The sequence below is a fragment of the Channa argus genome, chromosome 4, assembly GCF_033026475.1.
Source record: "Channa argus isolate prfri chromosome 4, Channa argus male v1.0, whole genome shotgun sequence".
In the NCBI taxonomy this organism is placed as follows: Eukaryota; Metazoa; Chordata; class Actinopteri; order Anabantiformes; family Channidae; genus Channa; species Channa argus.
Genome location: NC_090200.1, coordinates 27,739,695 through 27,764,303, shown reverse-complemented (window position 1 = coordinate 27,764,303; position 24,609 = coordinate 27,739,695). Strand labels below are relative to the sequence as shown.

The 24,609-nt window shown below is 38.6% G+C and overlaps 1 protein-coding gene across 2 annotated transcripts in view; it reads left to right on the top strand.

The window, feature by feature from the left end:
• The window catches only part of cmip (c-Maf inducing protein), a 51,646-nt gene that overhangs the window by 12,153 nt on the left and 14,884 nt on the right, over positions 1-24,609 (top strand). Inside the window, exons 3-11 of one of the 2 annotated variants that reach the window (XM_067500437.1) lie at positions 12,524-12,649; positions 15,885-15,935; positions 16,580-16,741; positions 17,332-17,373; positions 19,143-19,205; positions 19,324-19,404; positions 20,156-20,259; positions 20,453-20,557; positions 22,669-23,118. In XM_067500437.1, the coding sequence (XP_067356538.1) occupies positions 12,524-12,649; positions 15,885-15,935; positions 16,580-16,741; positions 17,332-17,373; positions 19,143-19,205; positions 19,324-19,404; positions 20,156-20,259; positions 20,453-20,557; positions 22,669-23,118 (1,184 nt within the window). The remainder of the gene's footprint in view (positions 1-12,523; positions 12,650-15,884; positions 15,936-16,579; positions 16,742-17,331; positions 17,374-19,142; positions 19,206-19,323; positions 19,405-20,155; positions 20,260-20,452; positions 20,558-22,668; positions 23,119-24,609) is intronic. The other variant, XM_067500438.1, reaches the window with a different exon arrangement.

Sequence of the window (24,609 nt, the reverse complement as noted above, 5' to 3'; positions counted from 1 at the left end):
CTTAAAAAATAAGAACTCTCGAAGCGATTCATTTGGGGTGAAAACATGATCTGACCCTGTCCAACCTAAAGCAGATGGTTGAAGCTAAAAGGCCAGTTGAGAGCTTGGGTTTTCTTAGTGTATTCAGCATCTGCTTTCAGAGGTTTGCCCAGATAATTACCCAGACTATGAACAAATACCAATTGTGCCATTGCTTTTCACTAACAGGAAAATTGGCCAGTATAGATATTGTTCCTGTGTTTTAACGTTCTTCCTGCCTAAGATCAACTTAACCTGTGACTGAACACAACCATTCTTATGTGACTTAGTGATTTTTCTGTGTGAAAGAAAAGTAAAACAAGGGGAAAAAACAGGCCATGGTTTCAACCAGAGCAAATTAACTACAGGTTTGAAAACGCCCCTAATCTTATCCATCTGTCTCTTTGCCAAACCACAGTGAGAAGTGAAAATGTGGCCCCTGTTTGAGGAACCACCCTTAAAATGACCCACAGGTCTAATATAAAAAAGTGCTTTTGTAGGCCACACACTTAATCTGACACTAAGTTCTATGAGTCTGCATCAATGGAGTGATATGCAGAAGCAGACCAATACAAAGCAGTTTCAGGGCACAAGCATAGGAACATGTGGGCGTCTCCAAGAGCACCTGTTGTTTTAGTCCGTGTAGGTGGAACAGTGCAAAGTGCGAAAGATCTACAAGAGGTGGGACATAGTAAATCTGAGGGTGTGGTGGTTAGGAAACCCACTAGAAGACAGGCTACTAGTCTCGTCTCTGAAACAGCTCAGCCAGTCACAGCGATCCAAGATGACAACAGCTTAACAAAGGGAAAAACGCTTTCTCGGAAATCCTGTTGTTGTTTTTATTAATCCATATCTAGGAATCACTAGTGAACAATATGAATATTAAAACATGAAGCACTTTGGGACCACACATATAGTTTCAAGAACTAAAGCTCTGTGGTAGACATTTGTGTTTAAATAAGTGAACAGCTTAAACATATTTAGGCATGTTAACAGACTGACTCTCTGATTTAACTGTGAGTTTACACGTGTCCTGTGTCACCAATACTACGGGGAATAACCAGAGCTCACAGCAGTACCATCTTTATTTTCCACTCCAACCTTCCTGGCTAATCAGAACCATACAAGGTTCGTCACTATCTGATTTCTAGTTTTGTTTGGGTTAATGTTATATTTAATATTTATTAGGTGTGCTATATTTGAGTGTATATTTAAGTGTGGAACTACTTGAAATTTTCAACAACAGCTCCCAGCTGCTCAGTTGGCCACCAGCAGCCGGGAGCTGTTGTTACTTCTTGTAAACCTTCTCTTTTTCATATTGTGTTGTTGCTGCTGTGGTAGTCATTGCTTTTTTTTTTTTTTTTTTTTTTTTTGGGCTGTTGTGTATATTTACTTCATTCTGATGTCAGGTCTTTATCATGTCTGGATTAACTCCCTTATCTACATTGCAATAATTCATTTTTGAGCTAAGCAGTGACTGTCTGGTGTCTTACATGGATTCAGATTATTTCATTTTATTTGGCTTTGGAGCCACTCACCAATTGTTTTTCATCAGTGTATTAAATTGAGGAAATGTCCATTCTAAAGATACCAGTGTACGAAGTGATGTCCTGCATTGCTTTTGGACCAAGAGAGACCCGTGGGTATTTGATGCTGGATGACAGGAGCAAGCCTGCTTCACCAACAAAATAATATGAGGAACTGTCTGAGGGTCACATACCCTCAGTTAGGATTCATATTGTGAGTAGAATTTTATTTGCTTGTAATAGGTACAGTTAAAACTGAGCAATCAATGTGCCTCATGCTTCGAAGAATTTGAATTAGGGGGGCGGGGGGGACGCAATGATCTGAAGATCATTTGAAATGTTTTTTTAATTGTACATGGCACAAAGTTATTATATCAAAGACAACCCTGAGGGAAGGCAAGTTTGGTGATAAGCATTCAGGTTTTGTATGTTGGGTCATATTTAATAATGGCCTTTTATTTTTTTACCACCTGAGTGCCTGTAATCAAATAGTTTTTATGCTACATCTCACTATCAGATGTGAATATAAAAATATAATGTATATGTATCTATGATTTTTTATATATATATATATATTTATATTTATTTATTTATTTCATTGAAACTACGAAATATGATCATTGATTTGATGCCATCAACACTTTTCAAAAAAGTTGGAACAACAAAAGGGACACGGGCAGTCGTGAGAACAAAAGAAAAACTCGCAATGACATGACGTCGTTTTACTTGGAAGGTCTTGCGTATTTTAACAACACAATTCCAAACCGCATTCTGTAGTATAGGCCTTCCAGACCTTTTACCCATCATCCAGAACTAATCAAGTCTCCTCCTTAGTTCCCAAACACTTAGTTTTGTGAAGTAGTTAGTTGTATAGTTGTGTTTTTTTTATTTTATTATTATTTTTTCTTTTTGTATGTTTTACACAGCATCTTTTTTTTTTTCCTGAAACTAGGTTGTATGAGTTAGTTTGTCTTTTACCTCATTTTATATACGACTACATTTCCTATATATTTTGCACATTACTGCAGGCAGTGCGTTCCGACTCTGGCATGGTTAGTGTTCACACTGAGTGTGGAGGCACTTCTCGAACACAGAATGTCACATCCTCACAGATCGCTAAGTGCAGTGTGGGTGCAGACCAGTAGTGGCAAAGGGGAGGGGGGACAACGTGCTCATGCAATGACAAAAGGAAACTAAGTGCCTAGTGCAAGTATGACCTTAAAAATGTTGCTTCACAGAAGTACTAGTTTTGAAAAACTGTAACATTACCTTTTAAAGGTCCTGTATTTGTAACCACCTTGACCAAGATCGCGGTGTCAAACCCCGAATGGTGCATTTTGTGAAATAAATGAAAGAGATGTTTGACCAAAATCAGTGGTGCCCCAACCATAAATGCTTTTACTATTAGTAAATATTATTAATTAGTCATTTGGTTAGTATTACTGTATATCACTACATTGTTTTCATTGCACCATCTTGTTCCTCCAGCAGCCATGCACTGTTACTTCTTATTAAGTTTATAATTTGAATAAGACAAAGCTATAAATATTTGTTTTCATGGAGCAAGGGTGTTTAAGCACAGCTGGCTTAACAGACAGGCTCTCTGTTCTGTCCTGTGTGAAGGCCTGCGGGACATGTCGACATCGTACTGCAGGTCAGCTGTGTGTTTTGTTCTTTAAAAAAATGAAGAAGTAAGGCAGCTTATCATTCAGGGAAGTGACTCCACATGACGTCACACACAAGTCCCACAGTGAGACAGTCTTCCAACGAAAATACGGCCTGTTTATATCCGTAATTGATTGATCTGCTCGATGTCCTTCTGTTTGGGAAGCGCTGTCGTGCGATTATTGATAAATATGTAAGGGGGGACAGAATGTGCAATGCTTTTCATGACTGGAACAGGAAGATATGTGCACTTAGTGTGATCTTATCCCCTCCCAGTGTGTCTTGGGATAGGAGAGTTGTGGTTGTCAGTGTGTGTGATGCAAACACAGAGACACAGTGGTTGCAGAAGATTATGAAGGAGTGTGTGTGGTTACACACAGTATCTAACACCTACTTTGTTCAACATTTCTTTTTATTGCGCAGGTGCTTATGCTTACAGCATGATGCATGACTCTCGTGTGAGCTATTTTTATTGATTGCCTTTAGTGATTTTTATCATAATAATAATAATTTTTTTATCATAATAAACAGATGAAGTAACAAGCAAACTAACGAGTAGTAAAAGAAGGTGACAAAGCCAGGAAGCAAGCATCCAGGAAAAGTAGGGATGGAGGAGGAGTGAAAAGGTGGAAGCAGATTACTAATTAAAGAGAGGAAGGAAGAAGGAAGAGGATGACCAAAGGGTTCAAAAGAGGGTATACTGGAATGCTGAGAAGGAATGAGGGGGAAAAGAGTGCGAAAGCAGCAATGGTGATAGTGGAGGGGGGTTGAAATAGAGAAGGAAAAGCAGGAGGTGGGTAGAGACAAAGGAAAGAATTCAGTTTTTTTTACTTAGACAGGCTATCCCCTCGTCATCTACCCAAGCACGTACACCAAATGTTGAACAATTTGATGGAGTCCAGAAACATTGTCGATATATGAAGGCTTCAACATCCCACAGACAGTGACTTCTCCTATTCCTCCCATGTTCACGAATCTTACAGTAGAATTGATGATGTTTTTGGTCAGTAATACTACTACTAAAACCATAATATATTAATTTAAGATCGAAGCCCTTCAACCATGTCCATTAACTTGGCTCTGTCCCTACCGACCAAGCCACTGCCGCCCCTATGCTTCCACCCTGTAGTACTAGCAGACAATACATTTTCTGGCGGCTAAGACAAAATAATTAATTGAAACAAATGATACTGGTGAGGTCTCTGACTCCTTCCTATGGGAAACATTAAAGGTGATAGTGCGGGGTCATATTATCTCATTCAAATCTTCCACCAAGAAGGATAGGAACAACAGCTTAGTAGAGATTGACTATGCTGTCCCGGCATTGACATTGACATATCAAGACTCAAAATCACCATCAGATTACAATAAAATAAGGAAGCTAAAATACAAATATAATTGCAATCTGGGTAACCATGTAAACAAGTCTCTTAAAGTTAAAACAAAAGCAGTTTGAATTGGGAGGAAAGCCCAGCAAGTTGCAAGCTCTAGGTCAATTGCCCCCAGGTCAATCTGTAGTATCAAGTCAAAATCAGGCACCCTGCTAACCAATCCTAAAGAAATAATGAGTAGATTTAGAGAATTCTACATAGATCTCTGCACATCCAAGTGCAAGACCCCTCAATCTGATCTGAACAACATTTGTGATTCCTTAAATGCCTTGACCAGGTCGCCAGAGAGGAATTAGATGCTCATCTTACAATTGAAGAGCTTCTTTCTACTATAAAAGCTTTTCCCTCTGGAAAAATGGAAGGGCAGATGGATTTCCCATCGAATACTACAAGGCATTCTCCTCCCTGCTCGCTCCACTATTATTCAAAATAGTATTGCATGCTAAACAAGGGGAGGCCCTGCCTAAGACTCTATACGAAGCTAACATTGGTCTTTTGCACAAAAAGGGAAAGACAAGACAGGTCCTGCCAGTTATAGACCTATTGCCTTTCAGAATTTTAACAGAAAAATAATCACAAAGGATCCGGAAAACAAATTAAGTAAGCATCTTACATACATTATCCACCATGATTAGACTGGATTTATCCCAGGAAAATTTTCTTTTTTCAATGTTAAATGCCTTAACACCATATACACAGACTCCCAAAAGACCAACAAAGCAGCAATCATACCTTTTTAGATGCACAAAAGGCATTTGATCAAATAGAATGGCTGTAAATGTTCGAGTCCCTAAGCAAATTTGGAGTAGGAGAATCCTTTATTACCTAGGTTAAAATGATCTATGCAGGTCCAGTGCCTTCTGTCTTAACTAATCGTGACAAGTCAGCCATATTCCTTCTCTACCACTCAGTCCAATGGGGATGCCCTGTTATGTCCTTTTTTTAATATCATATTTGATCACATTTGGTGACCAAATTTTTACAGCAAGTGGCTCTAATGCAAGAGCCACTTGCTGTAAAAATTAGAAACCACCCACTAATCATCAGCATAATAGTGGGAGGTGTAGAAACACTCATCAGTTTCTATGTGGATGACATATTATTATACGTAAGCTATGCAGTGAAGTCAGTCCCCCTCAACTTGGAGCCAAAACCCTCACTTGGCAAACTGTTGGGCTACAAACTGACAAACTTCCAAAAATCCAAAAATGTTATTTGAATTGAATTTGTTATTTATTATTTTTTGTAATTTGAATTTGAAGTTTTTGTAGTTTATCTCAAAATTAAAAAGAAATATAGACACGTGGAGGATTCTCTAAAACCCATCTACTGAACCTAAATCTCAGAATGGACTTGGTCTACCAGCCTTCAGGCACAAATGCTAGGGTCCTGATGTACTGGGACACTGATCCCGACACTGTGACCCTTGATGCCCCTCTGTGGAAGATGACTTAGTTACAAACTCTTCTCTACAGGCTTTGCTGATTTCAAAAGGGAACAAACCCAGCAATCTGAGATATTTAAGTTTTACAGTAAGGAACTCTTATCAGGATTTTAAATCATATCAGGAAAGTGCTTTGTTTTTACCTAAGACCTCCTTGCACACCCCTATCTGCTTTAATCATTCTTTTCTGCTACCATGGTCAAATGTGGTTTTCCCTGCCTGGAGAGGGAGGGGTATGATCCCCATTCAGGATCTGTTTATAAAGAACAATTCTTTATCATTTAACCTACTTCAGCTCATATTTTGGTTCTCCAATTCACATTTCTGATTGCATTATTCCAAGTCCAGATTACATAATATATTCCACTCTGTATCACCTCAATGTGACAAATGTAAAGTTGCTGTGGGTTCTTTGTTACATATGTATTGGCTCTGTCACAAACTGGCAAAGTATTAGTTGGACATTTTTACATAGTACCCTAAGGCATAAGAGGTGGCAGTGGCTCAATTGGTAGAGTGGCTGACTATAGGGTCGGAGGTTCATGCCCCCTCTTCCCAACTTCATGTCTCTGGGCAAGACAGTGAACCCCTAAAAAGCCCATCCCCAGCCATGCAGTGAAAGTCCCAAGCCTGGTAGAAATTGTTGATGGTTGCGTTTGAAAGGGGATCCGGCGTAAAAACTGCGTAAAATCAAAATGCGGAACTCGCATTTTGATTTTGCATGCGGACAGCCAGCTGTCTGTTTCTGTTTCTGACCGTCACTGTATTCCTGCTTTGAGTCATCAGAAATTCCATGTAAAAAGTCTTCCCTGCCCTGCATTACTCAGTGGACACAGCATATTAGGAAGCCCAAAGGCTGTTGATCAGTGACTCAGTGTTCACATGTGCTGATACTTGTGCCAGCCTTTCTCTCTAAAGTTACACTTGTGGGATGGGAACAGAGAGCTTCAAGATGTCCAGTCACAGGAATTGGATTCCTCTGAATTCATCAAGTTTATCACTGCTAGCATGTTTTGCTTTTTTTTTTTCCCCCCTTGTGTCATGACCTCAAGTCATTGTGGAGAGGAAAAGTATTCACATTCTGAAACTATTTAACAGCTGCGTTGATGCTGAAAACCTGTGTGGGTGTCTCTTTTTTTTTTCTTCCCCAACAAAAATACATCATTTATCAGTAAGAGAATTGTACCTGCTCGTAATGACATGTGTGGCAGTCAGGAACCAGGAAGGAACAGTGGAATCTTTGCAGACTATTTTCAGCAGTGGTTTAATACAATTCTCTACTGTACACATTTACTTTTTACACTCTGCCATCCTCTTCACAGCCTTTCAGGCAGTAGCAGGTAACAAATAACAGAAAATAAAATAAAGCAGAATTTGTTGCTTTTCTTTGATTGGTCAGGAGAGTGAGCCTCGCTCAAACCGTGCTGTTGAATAAGACTTACACTACTGTTGGAGCATATTTTGGTAAGAGAATATGTTTAAAAAAAGAAAATAAAATGACTATAAAATTGGACAGTGTAGTGTTAGCATTAGCTGACAAAAACACTCTCCACTCCACTCTCCAGTGGATAAAGCAGCTGCCAGAACAAAGAGGAAAGCGGTTAAAACACTAAATCACTTTAACCAGCTGCTGGTTTTTGTTTTGCACCAGGTCTAGGGAGTCACTGATGAGACTGGGAATCTTTGCTCTAACTAAGTCTTATGAAGGGCCACTTGTAGTTCAGCATAACATAATTTTATCTGTTGATTTTCAAGAAATTTCAAAGAAGTAAAGTACTACCATGTTAGTACTATATACTAGAGGGTTTTAAGCTTTTGGAAGTTCTGCCCTTTCAGTCCTGGTTTTTAATTGTGTCCTTATGGATGTAAACATTGTTCATTTAGGTCATCATGTTGCTGGAACTATAACAATAACTAACTAAACAATAACTAAACAATAAAAGCAGATGAGCTGTTATCATTCAGGATCCTAAAGAAATGAAAGAAAGTCATTGGTTACTTGGTCAAACAGTACACCTGTAAACAAACTGCAGACAGCAACATAATTTGTTGAACATAAAATACTAATACGAAAATGCATTGATCCAGTCCCATAAAAGTAAATACAAAAAGCATTTTCTATTTTTGAAGGATGAAACCTTTAAACCAAACAAGAGTTGACATTTTAGTGCATTTTTTCATGTTTCATGTGTCCTGATGTAGATAATGATGTCCATTCATTGTTGCTGGAGCGTGATACTTTTCTTTCGTAGTCTTCTTCTTCCTTCCATCATTGCTCCTTATCTAATTCTCCTTGGAAACACACACAGACACACACACACACACACACACACACACATACACATACACACACAGACACCATACATCTCCATCCCCTGTTTCTATAGCAACACAGCAGTAAAGAGCCAAGAGGAGCTGTAGCCTCCTCCAGCCCTCCTCCGCAATAAAAAGCAGAACAGAGAGAAAGAAAGAGACAAAGAGAGAGACAGAGAGAGAGAATGAGAAAGTAAAAAGGGAAAAACAGGACTGGGAACAGGAAAACACAGTCGAGTCAAAAGAAAGACAGAAGGAAATGTAGAGAGAGAGGAAGGTAGAGGAAGGCCAGCAATCACTGTATGCTCTTGTGCAGGATATAGTATCTATGGTAACCTGGGCTGGTTATCAGAAAATTGAAGCTCCTTGTATTTGTCTCCATTCTGTCTTTGACTGTTAAAAAAATGCAGCATCATTTATATCCTCCTTCTGCAAACAGTTTCACATGTTGCTCTTTATGTTGCAGTTTATGCACATAACATGAGCAGAAATACTATTCGGCAGCGCACACATGGGTCAGGAAAAGTAACAAATGCAGTGGTTGATGTTTCCTCTTCCAAACAAATAAGAGCTCGCGCCCAGAGCCAATATTTGCTGTGGATGTCATCTGTAATGAAAATCCCGTACATGTACAGTTTTACAACAGTGTGTGTGCATGTGCTGGTGGTGAGACAGAACAGCCAGCTCACTCTGTAAACCTCAGAGGATGGTGTAAATAAAGGAATAGCATGTTTGTTCTTAGGCAGCGAGGAAGGGAGACAGGGAGACAGAGTGGGGGCTGCTTGAACCACCTATCTGCTTGCCTCCGCTGCAGAGGGACACCAGGGTAAAAGCAGCCCTTCGCTGAGGCTGCTCCAGTGTTAACTACTGATGTCTTTGTGTTGAGCAGAGCCATGACTGTGTGTGTTCTGCAGGAGGCCAGAGAAAGGCTGTTTATCTGTCTGGAAACAACAGAAAAAGAGCAGGGAGGTGGTGGAGAGTCACCAAAACAGCCTGCGGAGACCTTTTCCTCAGACACTTGCTATAAGTTGACAGTCCAATCCTATAATGATGAGAATAATCATTTGGATTTTTGCTTATGATGTACATTTATAAAAAATTGTTGTAGTGAGACATCAAAACAAAAGTTTCTTCACATATAAATCATCAGAATTCATATTAATATTCTTATCCTCATTAATTCTTCAAAAAGGCAATTGTAAATCTATTTCTGTTGTTTATAGATTTAGACATATTTTTATCTTATTTCTGGTTCTCCTGAGGTAATGCAATGCTTTCACACCTGTTTAAACACTACATTGACATTCACAATCTTTCAATGTCCAAACCCAAAGTGTGTCAGCCTTGTTTTTGACACACATCACACAACCAATCAATGCACTGCCCACATACAGTGTCTGCACACATGTAACTTAATGCTACACACATTCTCACACGCACATAAACCAAACTTATAATGCATATGATACATACAACATACTCTCAGTATCCAAAGATTGAATCATGTTACCTGATGTATCCCAGAATCCAAAAGTCCTGCAGATGCAAACATTGGAAATGGAGTTTGATAGACAATCTCCACATGACTCAATGTTCTTTTCTGGACCCCACAGTGCATCCAAAAAGTATTCATGTGATTTATTTTTTGTATTTTTGTTTTTTATTTTTAATAAATTTGCAAAGATTTCAAACAAACTTCTTTAATGTGTCACTATGGGGAATTGTTTGTAGAATTTTGAGTATAATAGCAAAGTTGATCCATTTAGGATAAAGGATGTAACATAACAAAATGTGGAAAAGGTAATGCGTTTTGAATACTTTTCTGCATGAACTGTAAGTCCACAGAATGAGGTCAAATGGTCATTAGCCTACATTAAACAAGTCCAGCACCTTTATAACATTATAAAATCTGATCTGGATGAAATTAAGGATGATCCCACCCTTGGGAAGCTTTCTTCTCCTTTTTTCTTGTTGTCTGGACATTATTGAGATAGTTATTTAATTTGTGTTTGCACTATTGTTTCCAGGAAAGAACGCCAGGTGTAAACTATCTGCTTCAGGGTTTTCGCCACGATAAAAACCTGGCAAGGTTGAAAACTGGTCGGTGTCTGAAAAATCTATTGAAAGTGACACAATGAGCACAAGGCCTCTCCTGTCTAGTTGTAAAAAGTTAATATTTAACTCTTAGTTAAAATCAGCCTCAGTTAAATGTCAAGGCCTTTGTGGGTTGCTTTTTGGCCTCAAACATACTTTTATAACTCATAGTCATAAACTTTTTGCCTCAGCATGTAACGCAAATATTTTTTGACCTTTTGGTTGTTTGGAGGGGGCGAGACTTACTCAAAAACCTTACTGACGATATTTACTATGCACGATATGGCAGAGGCAGCATAAGACCTTTCTTTAAGAACTTAGTTTGTTTTTGTTCTCTTGATATAGTCAATTATTATTAGAGGGGAATGGCAAAAAAGTCGATTAAATGGCCAATAACATACTGTATAAATGTGTGAAGTGGGAAAGTTTTAACAATGCTCCTCTAACTGTGAAGAAAAACAGATTTCTCAGTATGACCTTCTACCTCAGTCTATTAAGATACTGGCAAATATAATGGCCAGTTTCAAATTTAAAACAGGTGTACTGTTTTGAATGTGTTACTTTCAAAAAGCTGTTGCACAGATGAATAGATCAGAATAAGCTGTGCTTCCTCTTTATTGGATTGTGCTGGTTTCACTCTGAATCAGCCACTTCAGCCTCATGTATCAGGAGCAACACTTCATTTTCAACTTATTTGTCCGTTTTTACTTTCCAAATGTAAACAGCCTTTTATCCAGTTCTCCTAACTATCCTGTAAAATGAAATATTTGTTTGTAATCCAATCCCAGTATTTTATTTCTTCATTCCCATGTAAACGTTCCTGTTCAAAAACTGATATGATATTGACTTTATGTTTTTTTTTTTCTATTTCTGCTCTTATCTGACACTGGGAATGAGAATAGTGAGTCACACGTTAAATCTATGTTTATACACTGATAACAAGAAACTCAGGTTTGTTTTTTAAACTAAGAATTCTACCCTAGTCATAAATCTACTTGTGTATTTCATCAGAACTGCACTCTACTTCCAGCTGAAACTTTTTACAGTCACTGCTGAGAGAGTCTACTTCACTCCAAAAAAAATCAGGTTGGTGGAGAAGGAAAACATCAGCCAGACCATTTGTTCATACTCTGAGTGATCATCTCAGCATTTCTGAATAAAAATAAGCCTAAGAAAATCTCAAGTAAAAGAACATAAATTGCTGTCTGAGGCGGGTACAACAGCAGCAGCCAGTGCAGATGACGTGTGCAGAACCCATTTGTGTGGATATACAGTTAAGTCTCCCATCAGCAGTAATTGTTACTAACTCATGCAGTGGCACTTATGTCTGGGAAATCAACTGGTGATTCACTTACTGCCATTTCTGCATTACTGACATACACACATCTTGATGGAGACACACATGCAACATTTCTCTTCAAACTCATTAGTGTTGGCTCCATTTCCTCGTTGCTTTTAGTCGAGCTTGTTATTTTTATCTTTTCAGATTTGTTTTTTAATTTATTTTCTCCCCCATCTTTCTCTCTAAAGACTCTTCTGTTCCTGAGTCCGGAAACTTGTGGTAATTTGTCAGCATTTCTGTAATCATTTTAAGACTAGCAAACAGGTTGTGGCCTGTTACTCAGTTGCATCTGCTTCCATCTCTCTCAGTGGTGAGAGTGGGACCCTAGTTCTGCTACTGTGTGTGTGTGTGTAATGACTCAAAGTTACATGAATAATGTCTTTTTAGGTGATGTTTGTGTATTTGTGTGATTAATGCTTTACTTAAATTGATTTTCCACTTTGTTTCAGCTTTCACTTGGAACTATATCAAATGTCAGCCCTGCTGATAAAGACAACTCTGTGTACTGGATCACAGCATAAGCCATTTTGCTTTATTTAGAGGTTTTGTTTGACCATGGTGTTTACCCAGGGCAGGTTATCCCAGGATATGTTTCTTTTTGTCTTTCCAGCTGACTGCCAGTAAAAATAAATGCCCTTTTCTCCTCTTGCTCTGTTTAAATATACATTCTATAGTGTAAATGTTAGACAGTGGCAGCCTAATACAGTCCTGCTTTTTCTCTTCTCTCTAGCCCACCGGTTACATGGAGACATCGTTGTCCTACAGCTCCATAGAAGACCTTCAGCTCCTCTCATGGGACAATGCCCCAAAGTACTGTGTGCAGCTCAGTTTCCCTGGTGGCACCGTCTTGCTGCAGGTAATAGACATGTCTGCAGTTGTCTTAAAAAAACAACAAGCCTAATCTAAAATGACCTGCTGTCCGCGATGTCATGTTTTAACCAGCAAATGGAGCGGTCAGTCCTAGCTGATGATGCGAAGCTTCTAGATGAATGTCATGACCTTTTCTAATTAGAAATAGTGTTGAAGTCAGGCATCAACTATCCTAATACTAATTTACCTTAGCAGATATTTTATTAACTGAAAAGTTGCATTGAGACTGATAATGAGGGTACTGAAATCTAGAACTTCCTTCTTTTTAAAATTATTATTATTTTATTTATTGATTTTTGAATTAAGTTGAATTCACATCCTTTTCAAAATCACACACCACCGATTCTGTCAATCATCCCACACATTCAGAATTCAGGCCTTTCATAATGTATGATGTCAGCTGGACTACAAGCTTATCTGCTACCTACTGTACACAGATTTAAAGTGTCAATCCTCAACAATAAGTTGCTGAAAATTTTCTCCTACTGGTGGCTTAAAATGTTTAGGACTTGCTCACTCCTTACTGTAGAGTTGGTTTGGTGCCATGATGAACCTTTTAAAATTACTCACTAAGGTTCCAACATGATTCCTTGGGAGGGCTGGACCCAAACACTCTCCAAACACTTTGATTCTATTTTGAAATCTAACAACAGCTTGATTTGAATGTCTAGTGTGTCTAGGCTCAGGATAGTACCAGAACCAGTGTTAGGCACCTTTCAACATGTACCTGCTGACCTTCAGGAGACAGCTCTGAATTTCTGGAGGGGAAAAAAATCCCCTCCACTTTAACCAGAGCCATTCAGTGAGCACATATGGTTCTGTTACCCATTAGCTCAATTACCTCAGATACACAGCTCAACCCATTATGGGTGTTGGAGGTCAACAGTGCAAACCCACTTCCTCAGCTGGGTTTGTTTATGCCTGCTGCCAGCTGTGTGGATCAATGCCAGTTAAGCTCTGTTTGTACTTTGAAGGAAAAGCAACACTTGTTCGTATCCACAAACCAAGACCATTTAAGCGTCCTGCTGGGTCATAGACAATTGGAAAGCCTGGCATAGTCTTTCAGCACCAGAAAGAACTTGCAAAATCAGAAATTATTTCCATGCAATGGAAAAGTGAGGATTATAGTGAGTCAACCTGAAAACCCTAAACAGTCTGAACACTGCTCTGGGCTACAGCAACAAATTGCTCATTAGCACAAATTGGTTCATGGTGGTTGAAGTGATGGCAATAAAAACACATATCTATGATTAAATCACTGAGTTGATATAAATGTATCTGTATATGTAGGTCATGTCATTAATCTAGATCTGAAAGCAACAGCAATCATAGCTCAAGGGTTGGGGGTATGACGTCAATTAGTTTTGACTATTTGGTAACAAAAATGATTGAGAACATCTTTAGTTACTCATACATACAGGTTCTGGGGACTTAATATCAATTATGTTTGCTTAGTTCTAGGTTCATGAAGAGGTGGCTAGAATGACAAGACTCAGTTTCAGTCTAACCTGACCCAGTGTGTTATGAGAAAATGATCTTAAACCAAATATACTTTTTCCACAGTAGCACATTAAAGTTAAACTTGTATCCACTGTGCCATTAAGAACAATACACACTATACTGGATGCTTTGTTTTTTTTTCTAATGCAACTAGACTATGCACCATTTCTTCCTCTAATTACACACCTTGTCTGGTCTAAACTGGTCTTACCGATTGAAACAACAGTTCTTTAGTATAGAAGTTGGAGTGTCACTACAGTTGTTGACATTTCATGAACAATGTTCAATATAAGTAGTGTCAAAGAAATCTCCTTTTTATCAGTAATGGGGCTTCACTGATGTTCAGATGGCTTCCTGTGCCAACCAGTGTGTTGATAGCAAGCGAAAAGATAACCAGATGATATCATTGCTATCTATGCCTTCTATATATTGACATATTCTCTTTATTATTAGCACACAACAAATCTTTGGATAGATTTTTTGGTTAAAGATCCACCGCTCAGAAGGCTTAGCTTGTCTTCAAAGCCTTCACAGAATGTGACCACTGAATTGAGACTCAGTTGACAGTCACTATAGTATATCCAACCAGATGGCATCATCTAATCTGAAAAATTATTTCAGATGTCGTCACCTGGAGGAGCAACTCAGAAGATTTATATCCTACATGTACTGTATAACCCAAACTAGAACCATATCAACAACTTGAAAATGAGTGAAGTTGCCCTTTAATGATTTTAATATTTTTTTAAATAAGTTTTATAAATAAGTTTATTATTTAATCATTTCTAATCAGTTTCAATATGGTTTCTGTACAGTTGTATGCTCATGGATGTGACATTAATACATCACTACAAAAAGTTAACAGAAAAGCTACATTGTTTAGATGTTTGGAATACAGTGGTAGAGATGCTGACCAGCCTGGCAGCGGTGCAGAAATATTTCCTAGAATTATTTTTGAGCAAGGCCCTCTTTTAGCTGAAAATGACTAGAGACCTTTTGGGCTTTTTTTCATATTTTACCAGGCCACTCACTTACTCTCTCTCACACTCTCTCTCTCACACACACACACACACACACACACACACAGTGTCCTGATACATAATAACAAGAATATTTTGCAATTAAATTTTACTTTGTTTCTTTAATGTTAAACTGAAATGCAAAATTTAAAACCGCATTAAAGATGCATTCATTGTTTGCTTCATAAGAAAAAACAAAGGGATTAAAGAATAACTGTAATTGATTACTCTGGTAAATCAGCTCCACAAGCAGCCACTTTCACATTACCTATAGTCAGTGTTAAAGCTGTACTTGTCAATAGTTTTCTGTTAACATTAAGAATTATCTTCAGTCATGCTTGTTGATTATCTGTTTCCTTTTGCATGCAGTGTGAAACCTCATTTTGTTCTTTGTATCCAGCCACTACGGGTTTATTTATTTAATTTTTTTTGATGACTAATGTTAAATCCTCAACCACTAGGTTCTTATATGTTCAGACTGCTTTTAAAAGTAAAATGTTCACATTTATTAAAGTAAGTGATCGTCACTAGAGAGGTGGGGCTGTACTTCTGAGACAAAGGCCAATGACAGTGACAGTGATTAAAAAAAGCAAATGTTTACACAGACATCTAAGAAATTGTTTTTGTGTATATGTGTGTTTGTGTGTGTGGGTGTTGGTGTGTGTGTGTGTGTGTGTGTGTGTGTGTGTGCGCATGCTACAGGCTGCAAACAGCTACTTAAGGGACCAGTGGTTTCACTCCCTGCAGTGGAAGGTAAGGTTACAGTTTGTTTTTATCTAATAATTTTTTTCATCAGCCTTATTATGCTGTGGTGTTTAACCTCCCCCACCTACAGCCACACACATTTCGATACTGTAAAGCCCAAACAATGTTTATTATAAAATGTTCATGGTAAAACACCACAATTTGCATTTTATTGTATAAAAAAAATCTTCCCTCATTTGCACCATCCCATTAATAAGTAGAACTTTGTAGACCTTAATGAGGATCAGACCTGTCAGTACCAGAGCCAGCTGTGCTCACTGAGCTAAATAAACCTATACAAGGAAGTGTGCCTCGATAAGTTCATATTAAACTTTAAATAAAACTGTTACCTTTGTTTTTAATTTCCTTCATACTAAATATTGTTTTTTTAAGCAATAATGAAAAGCTGTCGCATGGAACGCAATGCCTGTATGTACGAAGGTGTGAAGATAGCATGGTTTTACACAGCTGTGATTCTTCATTTCCTGTTTGTGTGTTTCACTGCACCATGGTGAGCAAATATTTTCCATGCCCACATTAGCAGCGCAAAAGAAACAGTGCCAAAGCAGGGTTAAAATTCATACTTTAGGACATATTTTTTCTATGATCTCAGTGGTAGTGAAGTGCTAAGTATCACTTTGTGTTTCCTGCAGAAAAAGATCTACAAATACCGTAAGGTCTTGAACAACCCGAGTCGCTGGGATGTGGTGCTCAAGGAGATCAGAGCGCTGGTGGACATGGCTCTGACCTCACCACTGCAGGACGACTCCATCCACCAGGCTCCGCTGCACATCATATCCACCCTGCTGGCTGAGGTATCACACACACACACACACACACACACACACACACACACACACACAGCAACTGTAAAATATGGCAATAGGGAAATAGAGGCTGTAATGCATACTGTATAACAATTCATAATACAGTTTTGTTTTGTTTTGTTTCTAAAACGTTAGACTAGAAATGTAGTAGTTGTAGTAGTTGAGCTAATGTAGTTAGAGCCAGTCTTTGTTTCCTTAGAGCAAAGGAAAATAAGAACCATAAAGTCTTAATAACAGATTGGAATCATGCCTTCATGTAATTACACAGCTTTTTCTGCACGATGTCTCCCGATGTCATCGTCATGTTTAGATTTGTCCTCCTGTTTGCTCTGATGGTGGTGTCATTTCCTCAGAGGCAGAGTATTTCTGGGAAGGTGTTTGGATAGTCCTGACGTGGCACTGTAGTGCCACACAGTAAAAAAACAGAAACCTCCCACTCAGCCACACCTGATACTAATCCCAACCCCTAAAACGTGACATTATTCCAAATCTCCAAACTCATGACATTTGATCACAGTATGACATACACACATAAACCTACACTTAAACTATGCTTTTTTCCTTCTCCTTCCCCACAGAACTCCAACCTAAGCACTCAGGATCATGAAAACATAATTGTGGTGAGTATGAAGTTCACCTTAGGACAAATTGATATTTGATGACAGGCTTAAAGTTAATCATTACCACCTGTGGCTATATAAAACTATAGATTCTCCTCATGTGTTTGTTCATGTTAAGCCTGTATGTTTTTCCCTGTTGTGGTCGATGCCTGTATCGTAGTATCTGGGCACAACAGAAGAGCTTGATGCTGGGACAGGTAGTCATGTTTGTGTAGATCACCTGTCGGTTGTTTTTGCAAGGCTTCTGCACCTCACAGTGCAGATCCATACTGCTGGCTTGCAGCCAGTGTAAATAAGAGATAGGATACGAAATGTTTGTGTGTGTACGTGTACATCTACTTGTTAGTGTAAGCTGGTGTGGAGGAGTGTGAGCCAGTGTGTCTCCCCCGAGTTACTAAGAGAGTGCAGCATATGAAAATAACCCACTGAACATTATACCATCCATTTTGGTCAAAGACCATTTGTCTTGGAAAGTTTAATCTAATTTCCTTCATCTGCCCCAACTTCAGACTCTCTAAACTGCTCTTCACTTCAAAGTGCTTAAAGAGATGGTACTTACTCATCTGCAGTCTTTTATCGAGGAAAATGGTATTGAATAAAAGATTTTAGTCTGGTTGAAAGTCTGTAATAAACTCTTTCAGACAATTGATTCTGCTGATTCAGGACTTTCTGACAGCTGCATTTGACTCTATAAATCATGAGATCCTCATCTCTCGGCCCCACCAGCGGGTGGACATACATCTTCTCCCCTGTGCCGTGAGGTACCCTAGGCATCAATTGTGCCCTGTCCTTTTCTCGACTTGTTTATTCAATTCCCTACTATGCTCAGGAGTTACAAATTTACCTCCCGTTGAGTGTCAGGAATAGTAACTAATCACAGTGTCTTTTAAAATGTATGAGAGAAGTAAAATTATGAAAACTTCCTATGTTTACACAAGAGCAAAACACAATTTTCCTTTAGTGTTGATGCAAATCTTGGCTTACTGACTCCACTTTTAAGCACTCTTGTAAAAAAAACGTAGGGGTCTGCTTAACATTGAGAGTCAGATCTGTTCAGCAGGTAAAACAAGATTCTTCCAACTGAGACTGTTACGAAAGGCAAAGTTGAAGTTTCTCCCCTTTAGTTATCTGGAAAAAGCTGGTCATGCTTTTATCAGCTCAAGGCTAAACTATTCTATTGGTCCATAATAGAAATCCGTCAGTCATCTCTAACATGCCCTCAGCTAGTACGAAATGCAGCAGCTCGCCTCCTGACAGGTACATGCAAGTATGATACCCCTGTCCTCACAACCAAGAATTCATTTTAAGCTTTTATTGTTTGTCTTTAGAGCTTTGTATATGTTCCTGCCTGAGCTTTTAATTTTCATAAAACAACCTGACCACTGAGACCCTCAAATCACCTTCTCTTGAAGTCCCTAGGTCAAAATGCAAGCGCTGGGGTAAAGACCCCCCCAGCTCAGCCTCTCAATAAGCATTTGAGTTATTTGATCTTTAAAATCTATGAAATCTATGCTCAAAATGCACTTTAATGAAAACTTTGCTAATATTGTTTTAGTTTCTTCTGTGATGTATTTGCTTATATCTTACAATTTGCCCTTTTGCCATATTGTTTAACTATTGTTTTGTTTGTTTGTTTGTTTGTTTTGGTTTTACTTTTCAACCAGTTTTAAGTGCATTTTAATGTATTCTTTATGTTTGTATTTTTTGTGAGGCACTTTGGTGCAGCCTCTTCCTATTTTAAGTGTGCTATATAATGCGTGTGTCTTTAGGCCATTGCTCCGCTTCTGGAAAACAACCACCCACCACCTGACCTGTGTGAGTTCTTCTGTAAGGTGAGATCATATCCTGCGTCGACAGTAAAAATAAAACACCATCGAACATTTCTGTAGTCACCTCTAATAGTTTGATTTGAAAGTGCCACTTGTTAATGGTCCTTTTTGTGTGTTTCAGCACTGTCGGGAGCGGCCCCGTTCAATGGTTGTGATCGAAGTTTTTACTCCTGTAGTCCAGAGAATCCTCAAACACAATATGGTAAGAAGGAGTGTGTTCAGAAGCTGCATCCAGTAGTAACAAAGAGATTTGAAACCAGTGTACATGTTTTTAGTAAATCTACATACTCAGTGTATCTAATATATCTTATTGTATTCTGAAAATATTTTATAGAATAGAATGTAGCATTTGCAATTAGATTTCAGTGCCACAGTTAGAGCTTGTACAAAAGTAAAACTAAACTAACAATATTTATCATTTAAGCGCTAAGCAAAAAAATAAAGATAATCTGATCGATGCAGGGCAACAATAGTGTTAGAGCAGTTAAAAACCTAAAGGTTTAAAAAAAACATTTCAAATTTATTAAGTTTTGTTAAACAGTTTACAATTTAAAAATTATCCCATTTCAACTTAGGACATATGATAGATAGATACACACACACACACACACACACACACACACATATATATATATATATATATATATATATATATATATATATATATATATATATATATATATATACACACACACACACACACACACACACACACACATATATATATATATATATATATATATATATATATATATATATATATATATATATACACACACACACACACACACACACACACACACACATACACACATATATATATATATATATATATATATATATATATATATATACACACACACACACACACACACACACACAGAGAGAGAGAGATATGAATGTATGCAATTTGGATTAAGTTTAAATTTTGCATGTGTCTCTGGTAATTTAAGGACTTTGGGAAGTGTCCTCGACTGCGTCTCTTTACTCAGGAGTACATCCTGGCCCTCAATGAGCTCAATGCTGGGATGGAGGTCGTCAAGAAGTTTGTCCACAGGTGAGAAATGGTCAAGAATGTATCAAGAGGTCCTATACTTTTGTTAATGGACTGTTTGAGTAGATTTACACATGTATAAGGGCTGGATGATATGCTGATTAGACAGATGCAGCTGATTGTCTGTGTGACAGGTGCTGAACCTTTAGTAAACCTCTGGACCATGTTTTTTAACCAGTACCTATATGTGTTGCAGCATGCACGGCCCAACAGGGCAGTGCCCTCACCCACGTGTCCTGCCAAACCTGGTGGCAGTGTGTCTCGCCGCTATTTATTCCTGCTATGAAGAGTTCATCAACAGGTCAGATACACAAACACACACACACACACACACACACACACACGGTAGCTTCTCGTCTTTTGCTACACTCTTGGCTTGCCTCACCACACACACATTTGATCTTGTCAGTTTTGTCGCCTCTCCCTCAGCTTATCCACTTACTTTACCACTGTTGTCCAGACATCTTGTTTATCTGACCGCTGCAGTGGGAGCAGCCCTGATCTGTCGAGCCTGAAGGTCAGCAGCATGGAAAGCTAGACAAGCTACAGCTCCCCTGGGGCCCCATGCTGCCATATTGCTTGTGTAGAAAATGGCTACCTCAGTGCATTCTGCATCATGCACTGACAATGTATGCACATTCCTGAAATATGTAGTATTTATACTAGAGGTAGATAATGCTGATGCATTTATCTAACTCAGTTGTAAAGAAACTTTCCTAAATTGATAGTCTAATCAATACCAAGATGTACACTGTTAACTCCATTAGAAGCTTTGGTGTAGCAGCTATCTTTGAACAGTATTCACACCACACACACCACATGTTTGCTTATTCAGTTGTCATGGTAGTAGGCTCATTATTCAGTGCCTCTATCCATTTTTGCATTGATTAGACAAACACACAATTGGTAATTTCCCATGTCTCGCATGACTTATGTGAAGGAAAGAGTACAAACAATAATTGGCAGATGTTACCAGGAAAGTGGACAATAACTGCCCTGTCATCTTTATTTATAGCTCTAAACTCATTTGCAATGTTACAGCTTGGGATTTTATCACCTGTACAGTATGAAAAAAATCTTTCTATCAATGCAGTTAAAATTTTTAAATAGTAATTACACTTGAAAGACTTTTTTGTCATTAACCCAGCATTAATTCTCAATTAGCTTAGTACAAATGTTCCTTCTTCCGAACATTTTTAAACTTAATTTCTATTTAAATTATCAAGGAGCTCATGTGTCGAAGTGTCCTTTAGCAAGACACTGAATCCCAACTTAGTTGCTCCCGGTGAGCATTGGCCAGCTGCATACCAGCTCCCCCATCGGTGTATGAATGTGTGTGTGTGATTGTGAGTGTGAATGGGTCAATAAGAAGCAGTGTAAAGCGATAGGTAGAAAAAGCTCTATATAAGCGCAGACCATTTACTAAAAAATGTATAGTAATCATGAAAATTAAATCGTGCAAAATTTTGAATCCTCCTTAATAAATAAATTAAAAACAATTTTTTAAATAATTTCTGATGATGAAACATTTGTACATGCTAATTGAGCAATGAATGTTGATGGAAATGTTTTTTTTTTCTTTTGTCTTTCACACTTTTGCTATTTTAAAATAAAAGGGTGCAAACACACGCTCGCACAAACGCGCGCACACAAGCACACGAAGCACGATGTTTGTTTACAAGAAAAACCTAGTGTTGCTTATGAGGCCGTGTTAGCAGTTTCATTTAAAGAAAGAACTCAGGGTTTTAAAGGAGCTATACACAGAAAATATAGGTGACAAAACAAAAAGTGCAGAATGTTTCTAATTTCCATACATTTCTGCTTTTTACAGATACAATCCTTACAAAGACGCTTCAAGATGTTGCATTAACTAACTGTGAATTTGCCCTTCTCGAACAGTACAATGACTCTTTGTTCATTCTTGTCGACATATTCAAACATCATGGTCCATTAGAGGAATAAAAACATCTAGGTTGTAAAGATTTCCCTTACCAAAAACAAAATCCCATTGTGTTTGCTTTCTAATTGACCCTCACTGCATTGATCTCTTTTAAAATAGTTATGTTTCTTTTTAGCATGTTCCGCAGGGGCTTTTTGTTGACTGCAAATGTGTAATGTCGTCTATCTTGACTCATTAGTGTCACCTCCTTAGCTTGATTTGTCCCAGAGAGGAACACTTCTTAGCAAGTTTTCCAAAACTCCAGCACACAAAGGAACCATCACTCTGGCACCCATCTCTCTTGGCCATCACTATATCCTCTCCATTTCCCATTTGTCATTACCGCATTACTCTGAGGCCAATATTTACATTTACATAAGATCCATCCTGCTGTAATGTTCATGTGATGTGTTTACATGCTGTGGGTGTCCAATCATCTTTCATCTCTTCTTTCATCCATTCCCTCCCTGCAGCAGGGACAACTCCCCCAGCCTGAAGGAGATCAGAAATGGGTGCCAGCAGCAGAACGACCGCAAACCACCGATGCCCCTCCGCCTGCTACGCCCTGAGCCCCCCACGCCGCCTCCTGCCACCCTCCTCCCACTCTCCACCAACCCAAGTTCTCCTGAGCCGCCTTCCACTGCCCCCTCGAACCCCGCTCCATCCATCCCCATCTCTTGCCCAACACCCTCTCTGCCTCTCTCCCCTCCTCCCTCCGTTGTCAACTCTAGCGAGATTCTGGTAGAGCTGGAGCGAAACAACTCAGCCAACACCAAGCGGAAGGGCAGCCCATCAGGAGGCGACAGTGAACCCAACCTCATCGACTGTCTGATGGTCAGCCCGGCCCTCAACACTTTGTCCATCCAGCTGCCTGCACAAGCTGACCGAGTGCTTGGCTGCTTTGCTCTCATCCTTAAGATGCTGTGAGTTTCCATCGAACACTGTCACTACACCTGAGTATCAAAGAAACCAGAGTCTTACCAGAGTCAGATCAGAAGATTTTTTTTTTTTTTCAGTTTCAGCTCTATACAAAAATAAAAAGGGGGGCAGGCAGTTCCTTTTACCAGTCTTTAATCTAAGCTAGGCTAAATATGACCTGGATGTGTGCTGGACTCTCCAGCATTACATTAATGTTAACCACCTCAGTAGGTGTTAGACTGTATCTCTGAGTAACGTTCCTTCTTTTGATTGCTATTGGGGCTGTTGAACTGCTATTATAATCTTTCTGTTACTACTTGATATGATAGAAAATAAATGCTTACTTTGACATAGATTTTATTAGGTCTAAACTCTGAACTAATTGGGATATTAATGCCTTTTAAAAAAATCTTTTTGCCTTTTTTGATTTGTGCAGTTTGCACAAAACCAAATCTTATATCACTATTACCATTAGCTCTCCATCAATCTGGTGTGTTGTCTGTGTACCATGTGAGCTTGGATGTCACTCCAGACACTAAAGTGTCTAAATATTGTTAAGGGGGAAGGTCAGAATGGGGCTCACACACCTAGAAAGATTGCACATTTGGAAATAATATTTTAAACAAAATGTAAAATCTGTGCTTTTAGAAGATGATCAACTGTATATTAATTATGAAAGGGTTTGTTTACTGTAAAAACTGCAGTAATAGTATCACCTACCGAATAGTTGATGTAAATAGCCATTAAGAAATTAAGTGGAGGTGACGTTCTGCAGCAAATGCAACTGCTACAAAATTATTAGCATAAAAAAAGCTATAAATACAACTTGAAGTTTAAAAAAAACAGCAATTTATTCTACCATTAAATTTGATCAGTTCTCCTTGTGCTAAAAGTTCGGCATTAATTAATTTATAAACATAAGCGTAGAGTAGGGATTCTTGTCAGGACTGTGCCACAATTCTAACCCCCCTCTGCCTCCACTCTTGCTAAGGTCAGTTTAACACGCGGTAGATTATCTTCTTAATTTCTTAGACAACCGCACCCAAAAAATAGATGGATGTCTGCAAATTGTCTGCAGTATGGTGAACAGCAGGAGACAACAACAAAGACATGATGTAGTGATTACCTTGTGAGAGAAACACATTCTCTCCTAATATTTTACCGCTTGTGTTTATGCAGTGGAAGGAATCAAGTTGCATACACTCGTGAGCCAGTTTAAAGTAAAATTTCCTCTCAGCATCCCAGGAAGTTTCATAGTTTGTGAAGGAGACATGTCAGTGTGTTTTTCTGTAAAAATGATCAGTGTAAATAAACTTTACAGCCTTAAACGAATGATCTTAAGGGCCCAAGTTACACTGTGTGTGTGTGTGTGTGTGTGTGTGTGTGTGTGTGTGTGTGTGTGTGTGTGTGTGTGTGTGTTGTCAGTGTCAGTTTCCTAAAAAGTTATAGTTGATGTGCATTTGTAGCCAAGCCAGTTTTACTTAACTCTCAGTAAT